The sequence below is a fragment of the Trichechus manatus genome, unplaced genomic scaffold (assembly GCF_000243295.1).
Source record: "Trichechus manatus latirostris isolate Lorelei unplaced genomic scaffold, TriManLat1.0 scaffold00031, whole genome shotgun sequence".
Classification (NCBI taxonomy): Eukaryota; Metazoa; Chordata; class Mammalia; order Sirenia; family Trichechidae; genus Trichechus; species Trichechus manatus.
In genome coordinates this window covers 17,246,317-17,267,051 of record NW_004443967.1, presented here as the reverse complement: position 1 = coordinate 17,267,051, position 20,735 = coordinate 17,246,317, and the positions used below count along the sequence as shown (strand labels likewise).

Sequence of the window (20,735 nt, the reverse complement as noted above, 5' to 3'; positions counted from 1 at the left end):
GAGAGGTTTTTTATCCTTCTGTTTTTCCTCCTCGGTGAATACTTGAGCTTCCTTTATGCTGGATCTTGAACACGGAAATCATATACTTTACTAAAGAAATGAAGATGTGAAAAGTGAGATAGCAAACATTTAGAGCTACATGGGGCTCTGGGTTTTTTCCCCCTTAAGTCATATTATTGATTAATAAAATATTCAGGACATAAGCCCTCTGGCAATTCTGAGAAAGAGTTGACATTGGATTGTCTGTGTTCTCTAAATTTATTTTATCGAAGTTATACATGTTCACATTTTAGAAAGTTTAATATTGCTACTAAGCTTATTAAAGAGTTCTCCCCTGACCTGTCTCCTCCCACTCCCAGTTCCAGATCCTGGGTGCTAACCATTACTATTCTTCTAGCTATTATTTTCTGGTATTTAGGTCCATATTTCCCAACAGTGTCCTCACTGCTTTTTCCTGGTTTTAAAAGTTTACCCCTTCTCTTTAGACCTCCTACAGTAAGGGAGTAGGTTTAGCCTCGGCCCTGCTACAACTTTCTCTCTTCCTATTTTCCCCTATGATTGGATCATGACTTTTGGTTAAATTAATACGTATTGTTTATATTATTATAAATACTGTAATATTGTTATAATATATGCAAGTATCATATCATAGATGTATATATTATATGGAGTCCCTGAGAGGTGCAAGCGGTTAAGCGCTGGGCTTAAGGTGAAAGGTTGGCGCTTTGAGTCCACCCAGAAGTGCTTTGGAAGAAAGGCCTGGTGATCTACTTCCAAAAAATCAGCCACTGAAAACCCTACAGAGCACAATTCTACTCTGACACCCATGGAGCCACCATGAATTGGAGTCGACTTGACAGCAGCTGTATGTATATATTACTCGTAGCTGAACTTCTGAAATTCTGTTACATTTCCTTTCCTGAACAACTAATTTCTACTGATTTTGTTGTCAGTCCCTAATTCTTCTTCAAATTTTCCATCAAACTCTGCTCAATATAGTCAAAGGTGTCCTGAGATGTACCCAACTCCTCTTTCTCTCTGTCTCTCCCTGTCTAAGGTAGGGAGGACTCTGGGGGGCCTGGAAGGCGCCGGAGGGTGGTGTCAGCATGGAGGGTCCAGGAGGGAAGCACAGAGCAGTGTGGGGTGACACGCAGGAGCCAGAGGGGCCTCCACTTCACTAGTGCTAAGGATCGGCCAGGGAGGAGACCTAAAGAGATGCCCCAGGCCTGGAGGCCTTTAACAGAATCATGGAAAATCATCATTTCAAAGTGCCTGGCTTCACCAAGGCTCCCTCCAGGTACTCTGGGTTTGTTAACACTAGTATCTCTCTGAGGCGCCGTGAACTGCCCAGTATTGTTGAGAGGCTGGCAGGAGGTGATTAAAAAGCACCTAGACAAAAAAGTCAGCTAGCACACTCATCTGTCGCTGTCAAGTTGATTCCAACTCATAGTGACCCTATAGGACAGAGAAGAGCTGCCTCAGGGTTTCCAAGGAGTGGCTAGTGGAGTTGAACTGCTGACCTCTTGGTTAGCAGCCAAGCTCTTCACCACTGCACCACCAGGGTTCCGTAGCTGGTATACACTAGTCACTCAATACATGCTCTTTTTCTGGTATTGGAATACTTTGCTCTGCTGCCCCCTTGTGGTGGTGAACAGCATAAACTAATTAGAAAGTAGTTGAGATTAAATGGAAATCTTGGTGGTGTAGTGGTTTAAAAGCTCGGTTGCTAACCAAAAGGTCAGCAGTTTGAATCCACCAGGTGTCCCTTGGAAACCCTACAGGGCAGTTCTACTGTGTCCCATAGGGTCGCTATGAGTCGGCGTCGACTCAACGGCAATGGGTATGGTTGGATTTTTTTTTTTTTGAGATGAACTACAATGAGTATTTCTACAAGTAACTGCTTGGTGAGGTCCCTGGGTGGACTAAACAGTTGCACTCTACTACCAATCTAAAGGTTGGAGGTTTGAACCCACCCGGTGGTACCGTGGAAGAAAGTCCTGGCCATCTGCTTCCGTAAGATTACAGCCAAGAAAAACCGTATGGAGCAGTTCCACTCTGTAACACGTAGGGTCGCCATGAGTCATAACCAACTCAATGGCAAAGGGTTTGGTTTTGTTTTTGGAACTTATAGGCCATGACTAGAAGCCCTGGTGGCACAGTGGTTAAGTGCTCGCTGCTAACAGAAAGGCCGGCAGTTCAAATCCACCAGTCACTCTGCCGGAGAAAGATGTAGCAGTCTGCTTCTGTAAAGATTTACAGCCTTGGAAACCCTGCGGGGCAATTCTGCTCTGCCCTGTAGGGTTGCTATGAGTCAGAATCAACTCCATGGCAACAGGCTTGGGTTGGTTTGTTTTGTTTTAGATTCCAGATGAACAGCCACCTTCTCTGTACTCACCCTCGGCAGCACTGATGCACCGAACACTGGTTCAGCCAGTGAACACCACGCATGGTTTCTACACAGGCCTTAAGGGGCAGCGCCTCCTTCATGGATCTTACGAACTTAGAGGTGAAATAATGCACACGTGTAAATAGCTACAATAATCGTGTGGAATCTAAGGGCAGAAGGAAGGACATTTGAGACGCAACACAAACATATCCGAGTTAAATGTGAATTTCCTTAGATTGTATTTTGTCTTAGAGTAAAAAAAAAATGTATTATTTATGAGGAGACTGCTGAGAAGTAAATATCACTAATTAGCAGTTAAAAATGGCAAAGAAAGAAAACCATGAACTTGGCTAATGGGGCGTTGTTTAATTAAGCATAGAGAATTTACTCTCAACTGACTAAATCAACACCGGACGGTCCCGTGGGCTCTTATTCTTTACTCTTTCTCAGGGCTTTTCCCAATTGGTCTGCATATGTGAAAGGTAACGACTTTCCACACTGGTGTTGGCTATCCCACACCCGCGCTTAACCAGGGACTGGTGACCTTGTCACCGTGAGCCTCTCAAAAATGAAATCTCTGTAGAAAGAAGCAGCTTGCTTCATTCTTACAGTGCACCTGGCAAACTGCCCTGGCAATTTGGGTGCCTGATGAAGATATATGTTTAAAAAGCACTATTCTTAACCTCTCTGGGATTATTAGGGAACCACGAGCAGACAAAGGTGATAGAACTTACTAGGCTAATTAAGGCCTAATGTATAGGGTTCTTGTCCTGAGCAGCTCAAATATGTGTCAATTTGCCAATTGGTGAACCAACCAAACCAAAACCAAACCCGTTGCCGTGGAGTCGATTGCATCTCACAGCGACCCTACAGGATGGAGTAGAACTCCTCCATAGGGTTTCCAAGGCTGTAATCTTTACGGAAACAGACTGCCACATCTTTCTCCCATGGAGCGGTTGGTGGGTTTGAACTGCTGACCTTTTGGTTAGCAGCTGAGCGCCTAACCACTACACCACCAGGGCTCCTTTGTAGCCAATAGTTCTCTCAGAAATCTGACTTCTAAATAAGGCAGCATTAATCCGGCTGAATAACTTCGGAGTAAAACACCGCAGCCCACCACCTTTCAAATGTGTGACAGTTTACAGGTGAGGAGGAACTCCCGGCTCTTTGTCACCTACCCTCATTTCCAGCAGAGGCTTCTGGACAGGAACATTGCTGTGTTGTCCTTGAGGGTGCAGGGTCCACACCACTGGTTCTTGTCTCCCAACTTCTCTTTTCCCTGCATTCCCAGTCTGGGAAACGACGTGGAGCAGATGTGCCTCCAAACCTGGAAACCACGGAAACCCTGTGGGACAGTTCTACTCTGTCCTCTAGGGTCTCCATGAGTCAGAATAGACTCGACGGCAATGGGTTTGGTTTTTGGTTATTTGCTACAAAGCATGTACAGTCGTCCCTCTGTACCCCAGGGGGATTGGTTTCAGGACGCCTTTGGGAAACCCTGGAGGTGTAGTGGTTAAGTGCTATGGCTGCTAACCAAAAGGTCCACAGTTCAAATCCACCAGGCGCTTCTTGGAAACCATATGGGGCAGTTTTACGCTATCCTATAGGGTCACTATAAGTCGGAATCCACTCCACAGCAATGGGGTTTTCGGATACCAAAATCCACGAATGCTCAAGTCCCTTACACAAAATTGCATGGTATTTGCATATAACCTATGCACGCCCTCCCATACAGTTTAAATCATCTCTAGATTACTTACAATACCTAATGCAATGTAAATGATATGAAAATAGCTCTTATCAGTACTGTATTGTTTAGGGAATAACGCCAAGACACAAGGGGAACAATGTGCAAACAGCGAGGGCTGGAGAGACTCAGGGTTTGCGAGAGGTGGGAGGCTGCAGCAGGGAATGCCTACCCATCGCTTCATTCGCGTGGATTCAGCGTAGTGCTCAGGATGCGGCAATCCGAGGTTTGCTTTCTGGCGCTTTCTTTCTCTTTTTTTCCCCTGAATATTTTGGATCCTGGTTGTTTGAATCCACGAATGCAGAATCCGCGGATATAGAGGGCCAACTCTAGTTCCTCCCAAACATGTCTGAAAATAATGAGTCCCAAAGGCCAATGCGACTAAAATGCCTACAGACTCACCATTTTTGAAGTCTCTTCCCGTTTGTTTTTCAAGAACAGCAGTAACTTCTAACTCTGTGTGTTGTAGCTTCTTTCATTGAAGTCAGGATAAAATTTTAATGCACCCAGGATGCACTTTAAAAGAGAAGCTCTTTATTGAAATATGTTATTGGCCAAATTTAGGAATTCTGCCGAGGGGACGTGTGGTTGTTAAGGGCACGGCTCTGCGTCAGGCACCTGGAATTGAATCCTGGCTCTGCCACCTTCCAGGGGTGTGACCTCCTGCAGGAGAATAATAGTATCTACCTCCTTATAGGATTGTTAGAGGATTAAATACATAATCCAGTTCCCAGATTATGAACAAATTCCGCTCCTAAATCTGTCTTTAAATCGTATTTGTTTATGAATCGGGACAGTTCGGTACGGTTCGTATCGAATGTCGCTCAAGTGTTTGTCTCAGTATATAGTGTACCTTTCTATGCATAAAAAAATTAAAGAAACACTTCCAGATACACTGAAACATCTTTAACATAATAATACAGTAATAATAATAATGTTTTGATGTGCATTGTAAAGTAGTGCCCCTTTGTTATTAGGAATCATTGTATGTACCTCAAATTTTTAATATAATAGGCTTTACGGGGGTTGGTTCATAACTATGGGGTTGTAAATAAGTTGGATGTTTGTAACCCGGGAACTGCCTGTATATGGCAAATGTAAAGTGTGACTCATTTGTAAAATGTAAACGTAAAATGGGCCGGTAAATGTCCACTATGAGGAACTACACTTTCTGATGAGAAAAGCAATATGGTTTGTAAGGTTTCAGAGTTGCTAATATAAAGCAACCGCAGAGATTTCCAACACAAAAGGCTGCCTGGAAGGCCATTTTAAATCACAGTTGACCGAGCCAAGAGCACTTATGTTTTGGAAATTTTCTTAATGCTTCTTTGGCTTTTGGAAACATATATCTGTCCAGATTGCACAAAAAACTAGGCTCAAAATGCTCAAGGAGAACTGGATCTGTTATTAGTTATTGAAATTCAGAGATGTCTGTTTCCAAACATAGCAATGATTGTGAAGATGGCGCAGGACTGGATAGTGTTTCGTTCTGTTGTACATGGGGTTGCTCAGTGCATTAGCATGACAAAATGGCGGTCTGAACTGAGAGACCTAGAATCTATGCATGGCTGTGTGGCTAACTGGAAGCCCTCCTTTGCACAAATCAGTTGACCTCTTCCTGTCTTCATTTATGATATCATGGCTCGATAAATGGGTAATGGCTTTGTGGAAGACAATATGAGAAGGATTCTGTAGAGTCAAGATGGCGTAGGTAGTAGCCAGTGATTGATTATTAATGTCTGCCATCAGCATGACTGTAAGGAATGGAAAAAGAAGTGCAACTCATCCCCCGCCCCCCATAGATGACCTCACAGGGTCCTTCCAGCTCTAAAATGCTCAAATTTTATAAACTGCTTTAACAACTTCAATCATAATGTTTCCTTGGAAATAATTATTTGCAGATCCTCAATCTAGGTTTCAGTTTTTAGGTGGGCCTCTATGCCCCAGTCAAGATGAGTCAGAATGGATTCAACGGCAACGGGTTTGGTTCTGGTTTTCTATGCTCCTGCCTTGTTACCAGATTCAGAGCTAAATAAGGAGGCTGCCTCTGCCCCCAGCCGGACCCTTGGTGACAGTCCCCAAAACTTTTAGGGACATTTAATCACCTCCTGTTATACACAGCTATGTTCTTCTACACTTTCCCCTTTTCAGACCGACTTCCTCCTGGCTTAACTTTTCCCTCTCAGCAGGTGACTTAACCACTACAAAATGCAGTGAAACGTTGTCCCGGTCCTGTGCCATCTTCACAGTCATTGCCATCTTGAGTCCATCGTTGCAACCACTATGTATTTTGAGTGTCTCCCAACCTAAGGGGCTCATCTTCCGGCTCTACACCGGACAACATTCTGTTGTGATCCATAGGGTTTTCAAGGGCTAATTTTTGGAAGTAGTTCACCAGGCCCTTTTTCCTAGTCTCTCTTAGTCTGGAAGCTCTGCTGAAACCTGTCCACCACAAGTGACCCTGCTGGTATTTGAAATACCGCTAGCATAACTGCCAGCATCACAGCAACATGCAAGCCACCGCAGCATGACAGACTGACAGATAGGGAGTGGTGCTCACAGTAGGTGCTCAGTAAGGGTCATCACTTCCAACTCAAGTCGGACTGGCTTCATTTCTACAGTAAGGATCTGCATTCCTGAGCACAAAACCCCAGCTCTGCACTTCTGCTCCATCGTGAAAATCTCACTGAGTCTGCTGTGCAGTAACATTTATAAAGCATTTGGTACTATTCCCTCTAAACGGAAGGTCTCCTTGTCTCAGAGTCTATAGCACTGACTCTGGTTTGTGAGAGCTGGGGCAATGGATGGTGAGTTGGACATGACGTCTCAGCAATGCCCCGTCATTCTACACCCGGTTGTGCTGACAATCTTTTTACAGGGATGCCCTGTCAGGCCATCGAGGGAACTTGGAGGTTGCCGTGTGAGTGAGCCCGCGTGAAATCTGAGCCGAAGAGAGGGGTCCCCCCACAGAGGTCCAAGGCATGTGCAAACATCCATCTTGCTAGTTACCTGAACGTATGGTTTTCTCCCATTAAACATCACATTCTGATTTTGTGCCAGCAATGAATGCATTGATACGGTCATGTGTCCTGTCAGACTGCCACATTTGAGACCCTGAAAATGGAGAAAATATTCCTGCCAATGAAGAAAAAATTGATCTTGTTAATAAAAAAGTACGGCTGTTGTAGATTCTTGTATTTCTCATATTCCTTACGTTTCTTTTATACAGTATATATACTACACACGACATTGTAGAAAAATTAAAGAGAAAAGTCCTGGGGTGAGATATCTGTTGAGAATTGAGTAACAAATGATTCTTTATGTCTTTTCCCCCTTTCTTCTCTTGTGATTTCTTTCTCATGTTACACTATTTAAGCAAAGTGCCAACTAGGTTTTAATTTCCTCCATTAAAATATGTGATATTATCTATTCTTTTTAGCACAAAGTAAAAAAATCAAAGAAGGCAATGTAAATAAAGGAAGAAGGCAGTCCTATGCCATTCGCGGGAGCCCTGGGGGTGCAGGGGTTAAGTGCTCGGCTGCTAATGGAAAGCTCACAAGTTCGAACCCACCAACCACTCCGAGGGAGAAAGATGTGGCAGTCTGCTTCCATCAAGATCTACAGTCTTGGAAGCCCTACGGGGCAGTTCTACTCTGTCTTAAAGGATCACTGTGAGTTGGAATCGGCTCGATGGCAGTAGGCTTGATTTTGTTTGTACCCAGGGCTGGTTACCCAATAAGCAAAGTATGCCCAGGCTTACTTGTGTTTACTTGCTGATCTGTAGTCAACAATTTCACAGGGGTGTCACCATTCCGTGTGTAAGTTGTTTAATGTAAGTCGGTAAGGACCGTGCTTACTGGTTACTCTGCCTCTGTTTGTATCCCATTCAGGATTGAAAAAAAAAAAAAAAAGAAGAAGAACTTAAAAAGTTAAGCTCAACACGTTTGAAAGAATCCTGAAACAGAAACCTTTCATTAAAGTATTAATTCTACTCCCTCTAGAAGCCCATCTTCCCTGAACCACCTGCCCTCAGGCCGCTCGGAGTCAAGTGTCCCAGCGCAGCAAAGCAAGCTCCCATCAAAGAGAGCCGGTGGTTTGGCTCAGGTGCTGAAGATAATGTACACCATGGGCAGCTCCAAACCCCTGGTCGTACAGGAGTGAGACCCTGACTGCAGGCGATGGATCACGGGGCCGGAAAGCTCCACATCAGGGGCCTGGGGACAAGCGGCTCCGAACACCTTCACGTGAAGGCAGTACCTGCGGCACGATCCGTTGCACACACCTGATGTAGCTCGCCCCGTCTTTCAGTCTCCGCGAGCCCAGGCCCTGTGGCAGGGACACAGAAACATGCCGTGAGTCCTGTCCTCAGATTCCTCCTGCCTCCTGGAGGGCTAAGCCCTGTCCTGGCCAAGACAGCCTGGGTGCCTGGGTGCCTGGGTGCCTGGGCCAGGCAGATCAGGAGGTCAGAGAGAAGCTGTGCCTTCAGGGACTGTGGAAAGAAGGCTTCCTGGATGAGAGGGAGTCAGACCCGGGACAGCGAGGGGCAATACCTGGAAATGCCCCGGCCTCACGGGCAAGGACGGAATCGTTCCTAGCCTCCAGATAAAAATGTTGGGTTGTTGTTAGCTGCTATCACATCAGTTCTGACTCATGGTGACCTTATGCTTAACAGAACCAAACGTTGCCCAGTCCTGCACCATCTTCAAGAAACTTGGTATGTTTAAGTCCGTGGCCACTCTGTGCTCCGAGTGCTTTCCAGCCTAGGGAGCTCATCATTCAGCACTGTACTGGACAATGTTCTGTTGTGATCCATTGGGTCTTCACTGGCTGATTTTTGGAAGTAGATCACCAGGCCTTTCTTCCTAGTCTATCTTAGTCTGGAAGCTCCAATGAAACCTCTCCACCATGGGTGACCCTGCTGGTATTGGGTCAAGCATCATAGCAACACCCAAGCCATCTCTCATGGGAACATAATTTGTATAATTATGACTGCTTTTCTATTTGAAGTGAGAAACGTGCATGGACTAACCCAATTTACTTGGCCTCAACACTAACTACTTCTCTGAATTCCTCCTTTCCCTAAGCTCCCTGCCCTCTCTGGATCCCCAGCACTGCACGCTTGCCTCTCACACAGGGTCCGCTGCACTACACCTGCTGTGCTACACCTGGTCTGTGTGACCAGGGCTATGTCGTGTTCATTTTTGTGTCTCCAGCGGCCAGCTGAGAGCCTGCCCTCCGTAAGGAGGAATCAAGTCCATTATAGGAGAGTGTGGGTCCCTGGTGGTGCGAACAGTTACATGCCAAGCTGCTAACCGAAAGGTTGGAGGTTTGAGTGCACCCAGAGGTGCCTTGGAAGAAAGGCCTGGCAATCTACTTCTGAAAAATCAGCCATTGGAAGTCCGATGGAGCACAGTTCTACTACGACACACGTGGGGTCACCATGACTCAGAACTGATTCAACGGTAACTGGTTTTATTGGTACAGAAGGGTGGATGGAATGGTTAGAGTCAACTACACGTGCTCATTCATTCAGTCTCTCCACTGTTACCTCCTGGGTGTCCACGATATGCTGGGCACCTGGGATGTTACTGTGAAATAAGGCAGGCAGGGTCCTCCTCACATAGACCACTGGACAGGATGCTGGGGTGTGATGTGGGATGCCCCGGGCTGCAGGAGCACAGCAGAGGGGCACTGGTCTTGGACTTGGGCTTCAGGGAAGGATTCCCAGATACGGCTTGAAGGATGCACAGGAGGCGATCTGGGAGGCAACATGCCAGGGGCAGGGGCAGGTGGGCTCCTGCCGACACAGCTTAGTATTATCCGTGGCCTTGGGGAAACAAGTCACTTAACCTGTCTGAGCCTCGTTTCCACATCGGTAAAATGGGGATAGTTATTCTTACCACGATGGGCCAGGTGGGGCTTAAGGAGATGATGTGCATCAAGCATCTAACAGAGCACCTGACACCTTACAGATTCACAGGCAGCACCCAGTGGACGGAAGGGTCACTCTCGCGGAAGAGAAAACCTCAACGCGTCGTTGGTTCCATTTGCACTGGATTAAAGCAATGACACAACTCTGACTGTTTGGATAAAGATCTGATTTAATATGGCAATCGCTTTCCCTCTGCAAACTGAGTAAAACGAAGGGTATTGCAAATTCTCTGCGTTCAGCAGTTAGTGTGTGGCTGCAGCCGGGCGGTTAGAATTGAGTAATGCTGATGTTCCTTAGAGCAAGGATGGAGGGACTTCGACTTGCTTGCTTTGGACACGCCATCAGGAAAGACCAATCTCTAGAAAAGGCCTGTTCGGTAAAGTAGGGGTCAGTGAAAATGAGGGAAACCCTCAATGAAATGAATTGACACAGCAGCCATGACAATGGACTCCAACGCAGCAACCACCACAAGGATGGTGCAGGACAGGACAACAATTCACTCTGTTATCCAGGTCGCCGTGCGTTGGAGCCAACGAGACGGCAATGAACAACGACAGATGTTGCTTAGCAGATTTGATGCTAGGTTAAAAGACAAGGAGATCCAGAAACGTCAATTAATGGATATAGGGATGCCCCAAGGCAGTCTGATGGGACGGGCCATCTCCTGCCATCACCAGAGGCACGATCGTCTAACAGAAGGACAGCTTTATGTTCAGTTCCTGAAGCGGGCTCTGGGGAAGGGAGAAGATGGCATTTGCCCCGGGCCAGGCCATGCTCTCTGCCTGCCTAAATCACAACAAAGTTATGACACGGAGAAACCCAGCAAACACTCCCTGCGTTAGCCGAGTGGGAAGGCACCGTGAATTAAACGACACAATGCGGTTATAATTGCGTGCTTACAAATGAGATGGTTTATCAGCTAGATCATGAATTCAGCCTTCTGGAACCAAATAATTATGATCCAGGCTGGAATTGCTAGTTCCCCTCTCCCCTGGAAGGAGGGCCGAGAGGATGTTGTTTGGCACGGGGCTTAACACAGTGCCCAGCACATAGTTGGCACTCAGAAGTCGTCCTGAATGAATCACATTTCATGAGGATTCAGCCACTACTGTATTCTAGTGTTTGTGCCCCTCTCTCACCTGGAGTCAAATCCTGAACTTTCACAATATTATTTGAAAATACTACATGGTCGCTAGGAGTCGAGATTGACTCCATGGCACACAACAGCCTTCCTTCGGCTATAAAAGGAGCAGATGCTGTAATCTAAAGCTTGTCCCTTGAGGATACTGGCCAAGATGTGGATCTAGGCTGTGTGTGTGTGTGTGTGTGTATCTGAGTAGCTGTAGGTACATTCCTGAACATGGGCCATAGAAAGGTTGCATATCCATCAGGAGCCCTTTCCAGCTCTCACATAGCCCTTTGACTCAGCTTTTCTATCTGCAAAATGGGATGGATTTCAGTTCTTTGTTCCACTAAAGGGTTATAAGAATTATTGTAACATTATTTCCCTGAATGAAAAATGCCCCACTTGATTGCAGCAGATAGATTTTAGGAAATTGAAGACTGAAAGCTGAAATTTAATATCCCAAAGCAGTATTATTAAAATGCACAACTTTGTTTGTCATAAATAAACAGACTCAGTGCTTAAATCTAAATGTGAAAAGTAAACCCACATCTTGAACATTTGAAAAGGGAAAATACACACACCTTTTAAAACACAACTACACTCTTCACAGCATTTTGAGAGCCACATCATGAACGGTTCTTTGCATGGGGACCCTTCTTGCCCAATGACCAGTGTGGCCCGTGGAGGTGACAACTGGCTGTAATATGACACTCTGGTTTTCCAGCCAGCTGAAAATTCCCAGACCACTCTGACGATGGGAAGAATGCCTAGTGCATTGGTATGGTTAATCAGGCAGCATCTTCCTCCTTCTGGATTGTGAAATGTGATGATTCTACATTTGAAACTATTAGCACCACTGACTTGGGTATTCAGACGAATAAGTAGGTGTTCCCATTACATCCAGCCCAGGCCAGCACACCCAGCAGAGGTCTCCCAGTGAAGGCCACGTGGAATAACTCAAATAATTTGGAATTTTCTACTGGCTTTATGATTTCAAGGTAACGAAAGGGCAGAGAGTGGAAGCAGATGTGGCCTGAGTGCTACATGCTCGAGCCTGGGGTCTGAGCTCCTTGCCTTCTTGTGGCAATGTCCTGGTCTGACCAACAAGAGTCGGTCCTTTGCTGCCAAACTGCAGCCTGCTTTCAGAACTACATTCAAGCTGAGTCCTGGCTGGGGAGAGGACGAAAGAGGTTAATTACAAACCAGTTACAAACTGCTCTGTTCTGCTTGGAGTCCCTCGGTGGTGCAAACAGTTAAGCACTCGGCTGCTAACTGAAAGGTTGATGGTTCAAGTGCACCCAGAGGCACCTTGGAAGAAAGGCCTGGCAATTTACTTCCAAAAAATCTGCCATTGAAAACTAATTTGCTCTTTTGCTCTGCAAACTTTCACCTAATGCACAAAAAAAAAAAAAAAAAGAAAGAAAAAAACCTAAAAAAAAAAAAAATTCCTATGGAACACAGCTCTGCTCTGACACACGTGGGGTCGCTACAACTCAGAGATGATTCGACAGCAACTAGTTTTTTTTTTTTTTTTTAATTTTAAAAAATTTTTCTGTTTACTTGTTTTGATTTCAGCACGTGGCTTCTTTCCACTGGGAAAATACTTTTTTAAATGATGCAATGTGGCTTTGAAGCTGGCTGTGCCTCAAAACCCAAACTGCATTCTGGCCTGTGCACCTCCCTGCCCTACGCACACAGTAAAACATATATCCAGAAACTTGGAATGTTAGGGAGGAGGAACATACTGTTTGGCATCTGACCCCATGGATTGTCAGACAGCCTGGACTGCTGGAAATATTTTATACTATGCATTTCTCATGAAGATTTCATCTATTTGATTTTACCATTACCTATTTAGCAGGAAAAAAAATGTTTTGAATGGATGAACAACTTTGAAACACCAAAAATCGCTTTTTAGTCAAGAAATCAAAAGCTGAAAAAATATTTTTAAAAGTTTTGTTTCAATTTTCAAAGCAAAACTATTGTTGGAAAGAAAACAAAAAAGCAGCTTCCTGACCCACTTCTAGTAACCATGCAGCTATGATGCACGGTGTTTACATACGTATTTGCCAGGCAATTTTCTGAATGCTCCGTTGACTATAGAACTATAAACACACATTGTATTTTCCCACTGCTGTCAAACACGGCATTTTGAATGAATGTTTTCTCTCCAAGCTTCCTGCAAACACAGAGTCTAAACTAGGGATGCTGGTAACACTGGTGGCATGCTCATAATTTAAAAGACAGCGTGTACCTTCAAGCTACATGTCCTGGCGTTTATTTCTAGCACTTTATTCTATTAAAATAGGCTCAAGGGATAGAATTCTTTATTTATTTACAAATTAAGGATTTCCTTTCGCTCTCTTGGCCTTCTTTAAATGTATATTGTACTTTGGGGGGTACGCTCCCCCAAGGGAGCGCTGGTGGCACAGTGGTTAAGAGCTCAGCTGCTAACCAAAAGGTCAGCAGTTTGAATCCTTGGAAACCCTGTGGGGCAGTTCTACCCTGTCCTATAGGGTCGCTGTGAGTCGGAATCGACTTAACGGCAACAGGTTTGCTTTTGGTTTATGGGTTAGTTTGGTTTGGTTAAGCAACAGCATGCCCTCCCAGACAGAACCAGGGCACCACTCACGTCCTCTTCGCACAAGAGCAGGGGGACGAGGCACTGATATGGGAGTTTAGAACTGAAAGGCCACTAGGGTCCAAATTCATGACCCGGGGTCCAATTTTACCAGAACGCTTGGCTTGTTCTAGCCGCACCCCTCGACCTCACCATCCCTCTCTCTGTCACACACACACACACACACACACTCACCCTACTCTTCATCAGAATCACTGCTGGGTCAGCTGTAGAGAACCCACCCAAGCGCTGCTCTGTGTTTCCAGCATCAGCAGCAGAGCTGGGCCCAGCAAGCGAGGTGACACTAATCAGGAAACCGGCATGAAGGTCTGGGCTCTATTGCTAAACCCGCCCAGCCCACTGGGAGTTTGTTAACAGTGTCCTTTCCCCAACATCCCTTCCAGGGAGGGTTCCTCCCCTGCCTGCCCAAGCCCCCTGGAGGTGGGTGCTCCTGCGAAGGGCCCACTGCTCCAGGGGCGCGGCAATATGGGGGGCCCTGGGGGAGATGCTGAGGCCAAAATTCCTCCTTCCCATCATGATCAGTTCCTTCGCCATCACAAAGGCATGGCTCTGGGAGTGCACAAACAGAGCAGTTTCAAATTGCCCCAGAAAGCTGTTGCTCAGGAGCTCTGCATGCAGGGGGCAGCTCTAGCCCACATAGGGACAGGAGGGGAACAAGTCCAAGCCGAGCGTGGCCTCCCCTCCAGCTTCCATGGTGTGAGTATGTGTGTGTGCATAGAAGGGTAAAACTGAATACCCCGGGGCTCAGGTACCGGCAAGCGCCTGTGGGCCAGGATGCCAGGTCCTGGGCAGGCACCTGGTCCCAGGACAGGGTTTTTGAAGCCAGATGCTGAGTGACAGGCAAAGGTGTTGGAACCCCCAGGGGTCCTCCCTCACCACGCAGCCCTCTTTCCTTCCAGCCAGGGCGGTCCAGCCATCAGGAAGTCCTTCTTACATGTGACCAAACCACAACAGTCCAATACCCTCGCCTCACACGCCACACTCCGGTGAGAGGGACGGCAGCCCCCAACCCCACTTCGGGCTCGCGCGGCTCCCCGCCCCCACCGGCTTTCCTGGAACACCGCGTGAAGAGCCTGGCCCGGTGGGCAGAGGGGGAACTCCGCCACCTATGTGCCTCCAGGCACACCTTCAATGCCACCACCGGCAGGCTCTCCATGAAAACGCAGGGGCTGAGGCGGTCGGTTGAGGCCGAGGTGGGCTAGGCAGGGAGGCGGAGCAGGAGCGCAGACTCGCCTATTTGAACCGAGGCCTGGGCGCGTGGTGCACGCCAGGCGGGCTACCCGGAGACAGAGGCGCAGCTCAGTCTCCTGCGCTTCCTCCCGCGCACGGACGGCAGCGGCGCGAACAGCTGCGCTGTCACCAGGCAGGACAGGGCCTGAGTTCAGCATCTCCGGATTCGGCACCGGGCCCATGCCCGGCCTCTTTTCAAACTTCGGTCCCCTCCCGGCTGTAGACAAGGTGACTGACTCGGAAGCCGGTGGCCGCCGTCTGGTGGCCTGGGGCGAAGCCGGGCGCAGTGCCAGGGGCTTGGGGACCGTGGCCGGTGATCATTGCCGGCCGCCCGAAAGGGAAGTCGCTCGCCAGAGTCCCGGGGAAGGCGTCAAGGCCGCCGGTCAGCACGCCCATGGCCGAGGCGAAGCCGGAGAAGCAGGCGGGCTCGGGCGCGGGCGGGGACTGCGAGGCCTGCGGGCCCGGGGAGGCAGCGCGAACCGGCGACAGCGTCAGCGCCTGGGTCTCCCGTGGGTTCCCGGACCCCGCGGGCGCGCGCGCCTCGCCTCGCCTTTTCCTCTTCCTTCGGAAGTTTCCGTTGTCGAACATCTTCTCGCAGTTTGGGTCCAAGGTCCAGTAATTGCCTTTACCTGCGGAGGAAGAGAAGGCCCATCTCAGAAATCGGGGACTTGACCAGGTGTGAGCGTGGGGACCAGGCCAACTTCAACAAGATGCCCTCAGCGGCCCCTCCAGAGAGCCATGACCCCTCACTCTCACCCAAACCTTGAGGTGGCACTCCTCCCGGGGTGGGAGGAGTCTGGACAACCCCCAGAGATCCGGAACGGCAACGCCAGGAAGTGCGGAGCCCCGCTGAGTTGTTCCAGGCGGAGCGCAGGCCCGTGAGTTGCAGATCTACCTGGATTCTGCCAGCCACTCTGCCAACAGAGTGGAGCCGACCGCCCTCGCCTCTATGCACACTCCAGCTCTTCCCAAGGGGCATCTCATTGTTCCTCCGAATCCCGGGGTAGGCGTTATCTTCCCAAGTTTACACGTAAGGACACCGATGCCCAGATAAGTCGCCGCCACGGTCACCCAGCTGTGCGCTCTCCCGCGCCATCCTCCAGGGAGCGCGGAGAGATCCAGAGAGCCAAGTCTGAGCGCCGGCCGGGTACGAGTAGGGCGGCTACACCATTTGTCTGGGAGCTTGTCCATGGCCGGCACGTCTCTCCTTCTTCCCCCTCCCCCTCCCAACCCTGCCTCAGTATCTCCAAGTGGGTAGTGAATCGTTGGGCTGTCCAAGGTCGCCCCAGCCCGGGGCGGGCCCCGAGGGCGCCGAGGCGAGCAGCGCGCTGTTACCTGGGTCGTCCTCGTCGCGGGGCACCTTTTTGAAGCAGTCGTTGAGCGACAGGTTGTGGCGGATGGAGTTCTGCCAGCCCGCCTTGCAGCGCTTGTAGAAGGGGAAGTTGCCGGCCACGTACTGGTAGATCTGGCTGAGCGTCAGCCTCCGCAGCGGCGCGCTCTGGATGGCCATGGCGATGAGCGCCGAGTACGAGTAGGGCGGCCGCACCAGCCGCAGAAGCTCCTGTTGGCCCGGGAGGCCCAGCCAGGACAGGTCGCCGCCAGCCAGGCCACCCGGGGCGCCGAGCAGCGGGCCGGGGGCCGCATAGCTGCCGGGGGCAGCGTAGGGGGGCGCCGGACCGAGTGCGGGGCCCGGCGCGTAGGGTGCGGGCGTGGTCACCCACAGGCGCGGCCCGCCGCCCGTCGCGCCCAGTTCCCCGCTCGCCGAGCCCGCCGGGTGAGCGGAGCCCGCGGGGTGCTCTGTGGCCCTGACCGGGCAGGCGCCCAGGCCGTCGCAGGACGCGGCCATGTGTCCCTGCTCCCGTGCCCGGGCCTGAGTCTGGGCGCCGAAGCTCATGGGCGCCCCACTGAGCGCGGCCACCAGCAGCGTCCGGTGTGGCCCGCCCTGTGCCCTTTAAATGCCGTCGGGGCCGCACCTGGGCGAGTGTCGGCGGCTGTCCCCGCCCTGTAGGCCGTGGAGGAGCGCAGGCCGGTCCCCGCCCCGGGTCAGTTCTCCGCCCCTCCCCGCCGCGACCCCGCGCCCCGGCGCGCACAGCCCTCCCCAGCCCTGCGCGGCCCGTCTTGCCCCTCCGGCCCGCAGCCCCGACTGCCCTGGGTCCTCGGCCGGCACCACGTTGCCCGCGGGCCTCGGATGGTTGCGGCTTGGGGAGCCGCGTCCCACCCGCATCCCCAGCATCTCGTTTCGTCCGGCCCCTCTGTCGTAGGGCGGCGGGCAGCTGCGCTGGGCCAGGGGTCGCGATGGAGCCTCGGGTGTAGCGGGGCTAGGGCTGCCCAGGCAGACGGCGCGGTTCCAGCCCCACGCACAGAGGACGCGGGGACCCAGGGACAGGTCTGCCTGGGCGCCGACGATGGCGCTGGAATCGCCGAAAGTCCCCGCAGGATCAGTGCGCGACGGCGGCGCACTGGATCCGCGTAGAGGCCGCCCGGAGCCCATAAGGGTCGAGACTATGGAAGCCCGGGTCACTCCCGCCATCCAGGGAAGCCGTTGTTTCTTTAAAGCCCGGGACCTAGGGGAGCCTGGCTTGTTACGCGGTGGGCGCGGGGTGCGGGGGACGGCGAAACCCTCCGCTGGGTGTCCGTGCATGCAGCGAAAGCAGCGACATCCTCTGCAGTGCGCCAGACACCAGCAGCAGGCCCTTGCTGACCCTTCCCTGGCTCCCGGGGCTCCCAGGCTCCCGGGCCGCAGGCAGCGCGGAGAGTGCAGCGGCGCTAGGCCAAGGCCACGCGCCGCGCACGGCCGGGATACCAGAAGATTGAGGGCCTCCCCTGTTCCGAGTTTGGACGCCCAGGCCGTGCGTGGAGAGGCAACAATTCTACCCCCCTGGATGAAGGCTCAGAGATAAGAAGAGGGGCTCCATCCCTGCAAAATTCATTGCCCGCGGTGTCAGAGCAAATCTGGTCGAAATTGCTCTCTCCCGGAGGCACCCTCATTATTGCAGGGATCTGTGGATAGTCAAAGCAAGTACATCTCCTTTCCAACTTTTTCAGCTCATTTAAAAAACAAAAGCCCCCCCCCCCCATTCCCTTTTAGGCCGTGAGGGGAAGGAAGAGCCTGGGGTCTGAGGAACAAATGGCTGGGCTTAGAGGGGCTTGCATTTAAATGCGACCGCTAAGCCTCTGCTATTAACAGAAAGGTTGACTGTTGAACTTGTGGCACCCTTGAAAGAAAGGCCTGGCATTTGAATCAGCACTCAGCCCGTAGACTTCCTGTAAGTCTGTAATTCCACGTTTTATGTAAAACAACCGATTTGTGGAACATCTTAACAGATGACGGAAGTTAGTGAGAGGCCACGTTGGCCTCTCCTAGATGGCAAGAGGTTGTGGGTGAACCAAAGGCCATTCCCAGCCCAAGACTGGAAAGAAGAGACAAGAATTGGTTGATGGAGGTTGACTCTTCAGCAGGCCCATCCCTTCCCTTTACCCTTCCCCAAAGATTTCGAATTGTCGCCAAAAGGAGTGTCACCTGTGGGGATCCCAGCTACCTTTCTGAATTCGCTCCTCAGCCCGTCCCTAGACCATCACTGGGGGATGCTGCTGAGGGGATGGAAAGCAGTCACCTGGTTCTCAGGTGGGAACAGTCTACACTTACTTCAAAAACAGCAGCCAGTGCACGTGCCTCTCCACTTAGCGATTTCAAAGGTAGCCTCACAATTGTAAGCACGCACTGTTCTTTGGGGCTGTGGCACACTTTTTGGTAACTGCGCTTGAAGAAAGTGTCTTTCCATCAGCAAGTGTGACTGTAAGCATGACTTACCCGTTGCCATCGAGTCAATTCCGACTCATAGCGACCCTACAGGACAGAGTACAAGTGCCCCATAGGGTTTTCAAGGAGTGCCTGATAGATTCGAACTACCGACCTTTTGGTTAACAGCCAAGCTCTTAACCACTGTGCCACCATGACTTCGGTACATGCATTCATTGGAGCATATAAATACCCCCTCCCCATAATAATGGAGTCCCTGGGTGGTGCAAACCACTAAAGTGGGGCTAACCCAAAGGTTGGAGGTTCAAGTCCACCCCGAGGTGCCTCAAAAGAAAAGCCTGGCGAATCTACTTCTGAAAAATCAGCCATTGAGACCCCTATGGAGCACAGTTCTTCTCTGACACACGAGGTCGCCATGAGTTGGAATCAACTGGATAGCAGCTGGTGGTGGGAGAGCCTCATGAGAATAGTACTTAGTGAGTCCCGAGCGTCTGAGACGTTCCCACACCTTTGGCATTTTGAAATGATTGCTGATTAGGAGTCAGCTTTCCAAAGACCATGCTTCATGAGGATGGAACATGCCAGAAGCCACACAGCTCTTCCTTGACCCAAATGATCCCAATAACCAAGGAAGAGGAAAAGTGTGGAGATGTCGGAGGCGTCCAGATGGGCTGGGTTACCAGCACTCAGTGATTCCACAAGGACTCTCCATGGCAGTGTCGCTGCTCTCCAGGGGAGGGGACACCAAAATTGCTGCTCCTTGTGGGGGTTCTGACTATCCAAGACTTTAAATGTAGAAGACATTTGTCTTGGTGGACTAATACAGTGATTTGGGAGGAAGAAATAATTTTATCTACAGTTAAGTCCACAGCTATGACAATACAATCAGAGGTACCGAATTTTAAATAACAGGCTGTGTCACCTCGTGCGATATGAAGTGATGAACAAACATGATCACTCTTTCCCAGTTCCCTTTTAATTTTAATAGCCTTTCTTTCTGTTCACGATGTAACTCTTTAGCACTTGTGAGTTGAGGGACCTCAAAGAAAATCAGATGAACCTTCATGTAATTTCCCTCAATTTTACTTCGTGAAAATTACTACAGTACTAGCCATGCCTGGGAGTCCATATTTTTATCATTTGCTTCCTGAGCCCAGTCTTCATCTTCCATTTCCACTGGAATGGCTTCCTTATCTTTCCGTAGACTAGACTCATAAAATGAGTTTCCATAGTTGGAATATAGTAATTCTGGGGGAAAGAAAGGTTTAACACCTGAGTCAGTCTTCAAGGGAACTCTGATGAGAGTTTATCCAAAAGGAGGACAAAAATCTCACCAAAAAGAAATAAGAAAGAAAAAGAGTCTGCAGCTTCACCTGGGCCCTCAGCCCAGCCTGGGATTCCTGTCGGCCAAGCCCCCTCCTCAAACCTCAGACCCATCTCGTTTAGTCTCAAGGCCCCCCACTGCCTACTTAGAGGAGAAGGCATCAGGTGGTTTCTCCCCCCCTTCCACCACCACACTCCTGAGCCCACCTGTGACTACATCTACACCTGTCCTCCTTCCCTCTGGTCACAGTGGGAGAGGTGTTCCTCATGCCAGTCCTCTCTCCTCAACAGGGCCAGGATTAGGGTGAGGCAAGAGGCATCTGGGCATACCACTGGAGGAGACAGTCACCTGCACAGCCCTCGGCATGAGGCCCTTGCTCCTCCAGTCTGACCCTCACTCTATGCAGGTGTCTTTCTACCTGAGATCACCTCTCTCTCACTCCCTCCCCTCAGCATTTACAGGTCCCGTACTCACTTCTCTCTATCTTCACAAATCTCACCCTTCCCTCTTCGGTTGTGTCTGTCTCTTGCTTCTCTTCAACAGCCCACCTTCTACCAGGGTTGCCTCTGTTAGTTGCCAGCCCATCCTC

At 50.0% G+C, this 20,735-nt stretch overlaps 1 protein-coding gene across 1 annotated transcript; it reads right to left on the bottom strand.

The window, feature by feature from the left end:
- Positions 1–15,257: 15,257 nt before the first annotated feature.
- FOXI2 (forkhead box I2) lies at positions 15,258–16,956 on the bottom strand. Its single transcript, XM_004374981.1, has 2 exons — positions 16,398–16,956; positions 15,258–15,691 (listed from the first exon to the last, which is right to left on the bottom strand). The coding sequence occupies exons 1-2, from the start codon at positions 16,954–16,956 to the stop codon at positions 15,258–15,260; spliced, it is 993 nt and encodes a 330-aa protein (XP_004375038.1).
- Positions 16,957–20,735: the final 3,779 nt, after the last annotated feature.

Coding starts and splice junctions, on each gene's coding strand:
- FOXI2 (XM_004374981.1), bottom strand. CDS start 16,956: ATGAGCTTCGGCGCCCAGACTCAGGCCCGGGCACGGGAGCAGGGACAC. Junction 15,692..16,397: donor CCGCGACGAGGACGACCCAG/GTAACAGCGCGC, acceptor CTTCCTCCGCAG/GTAAAGGCAATTACTGGACC.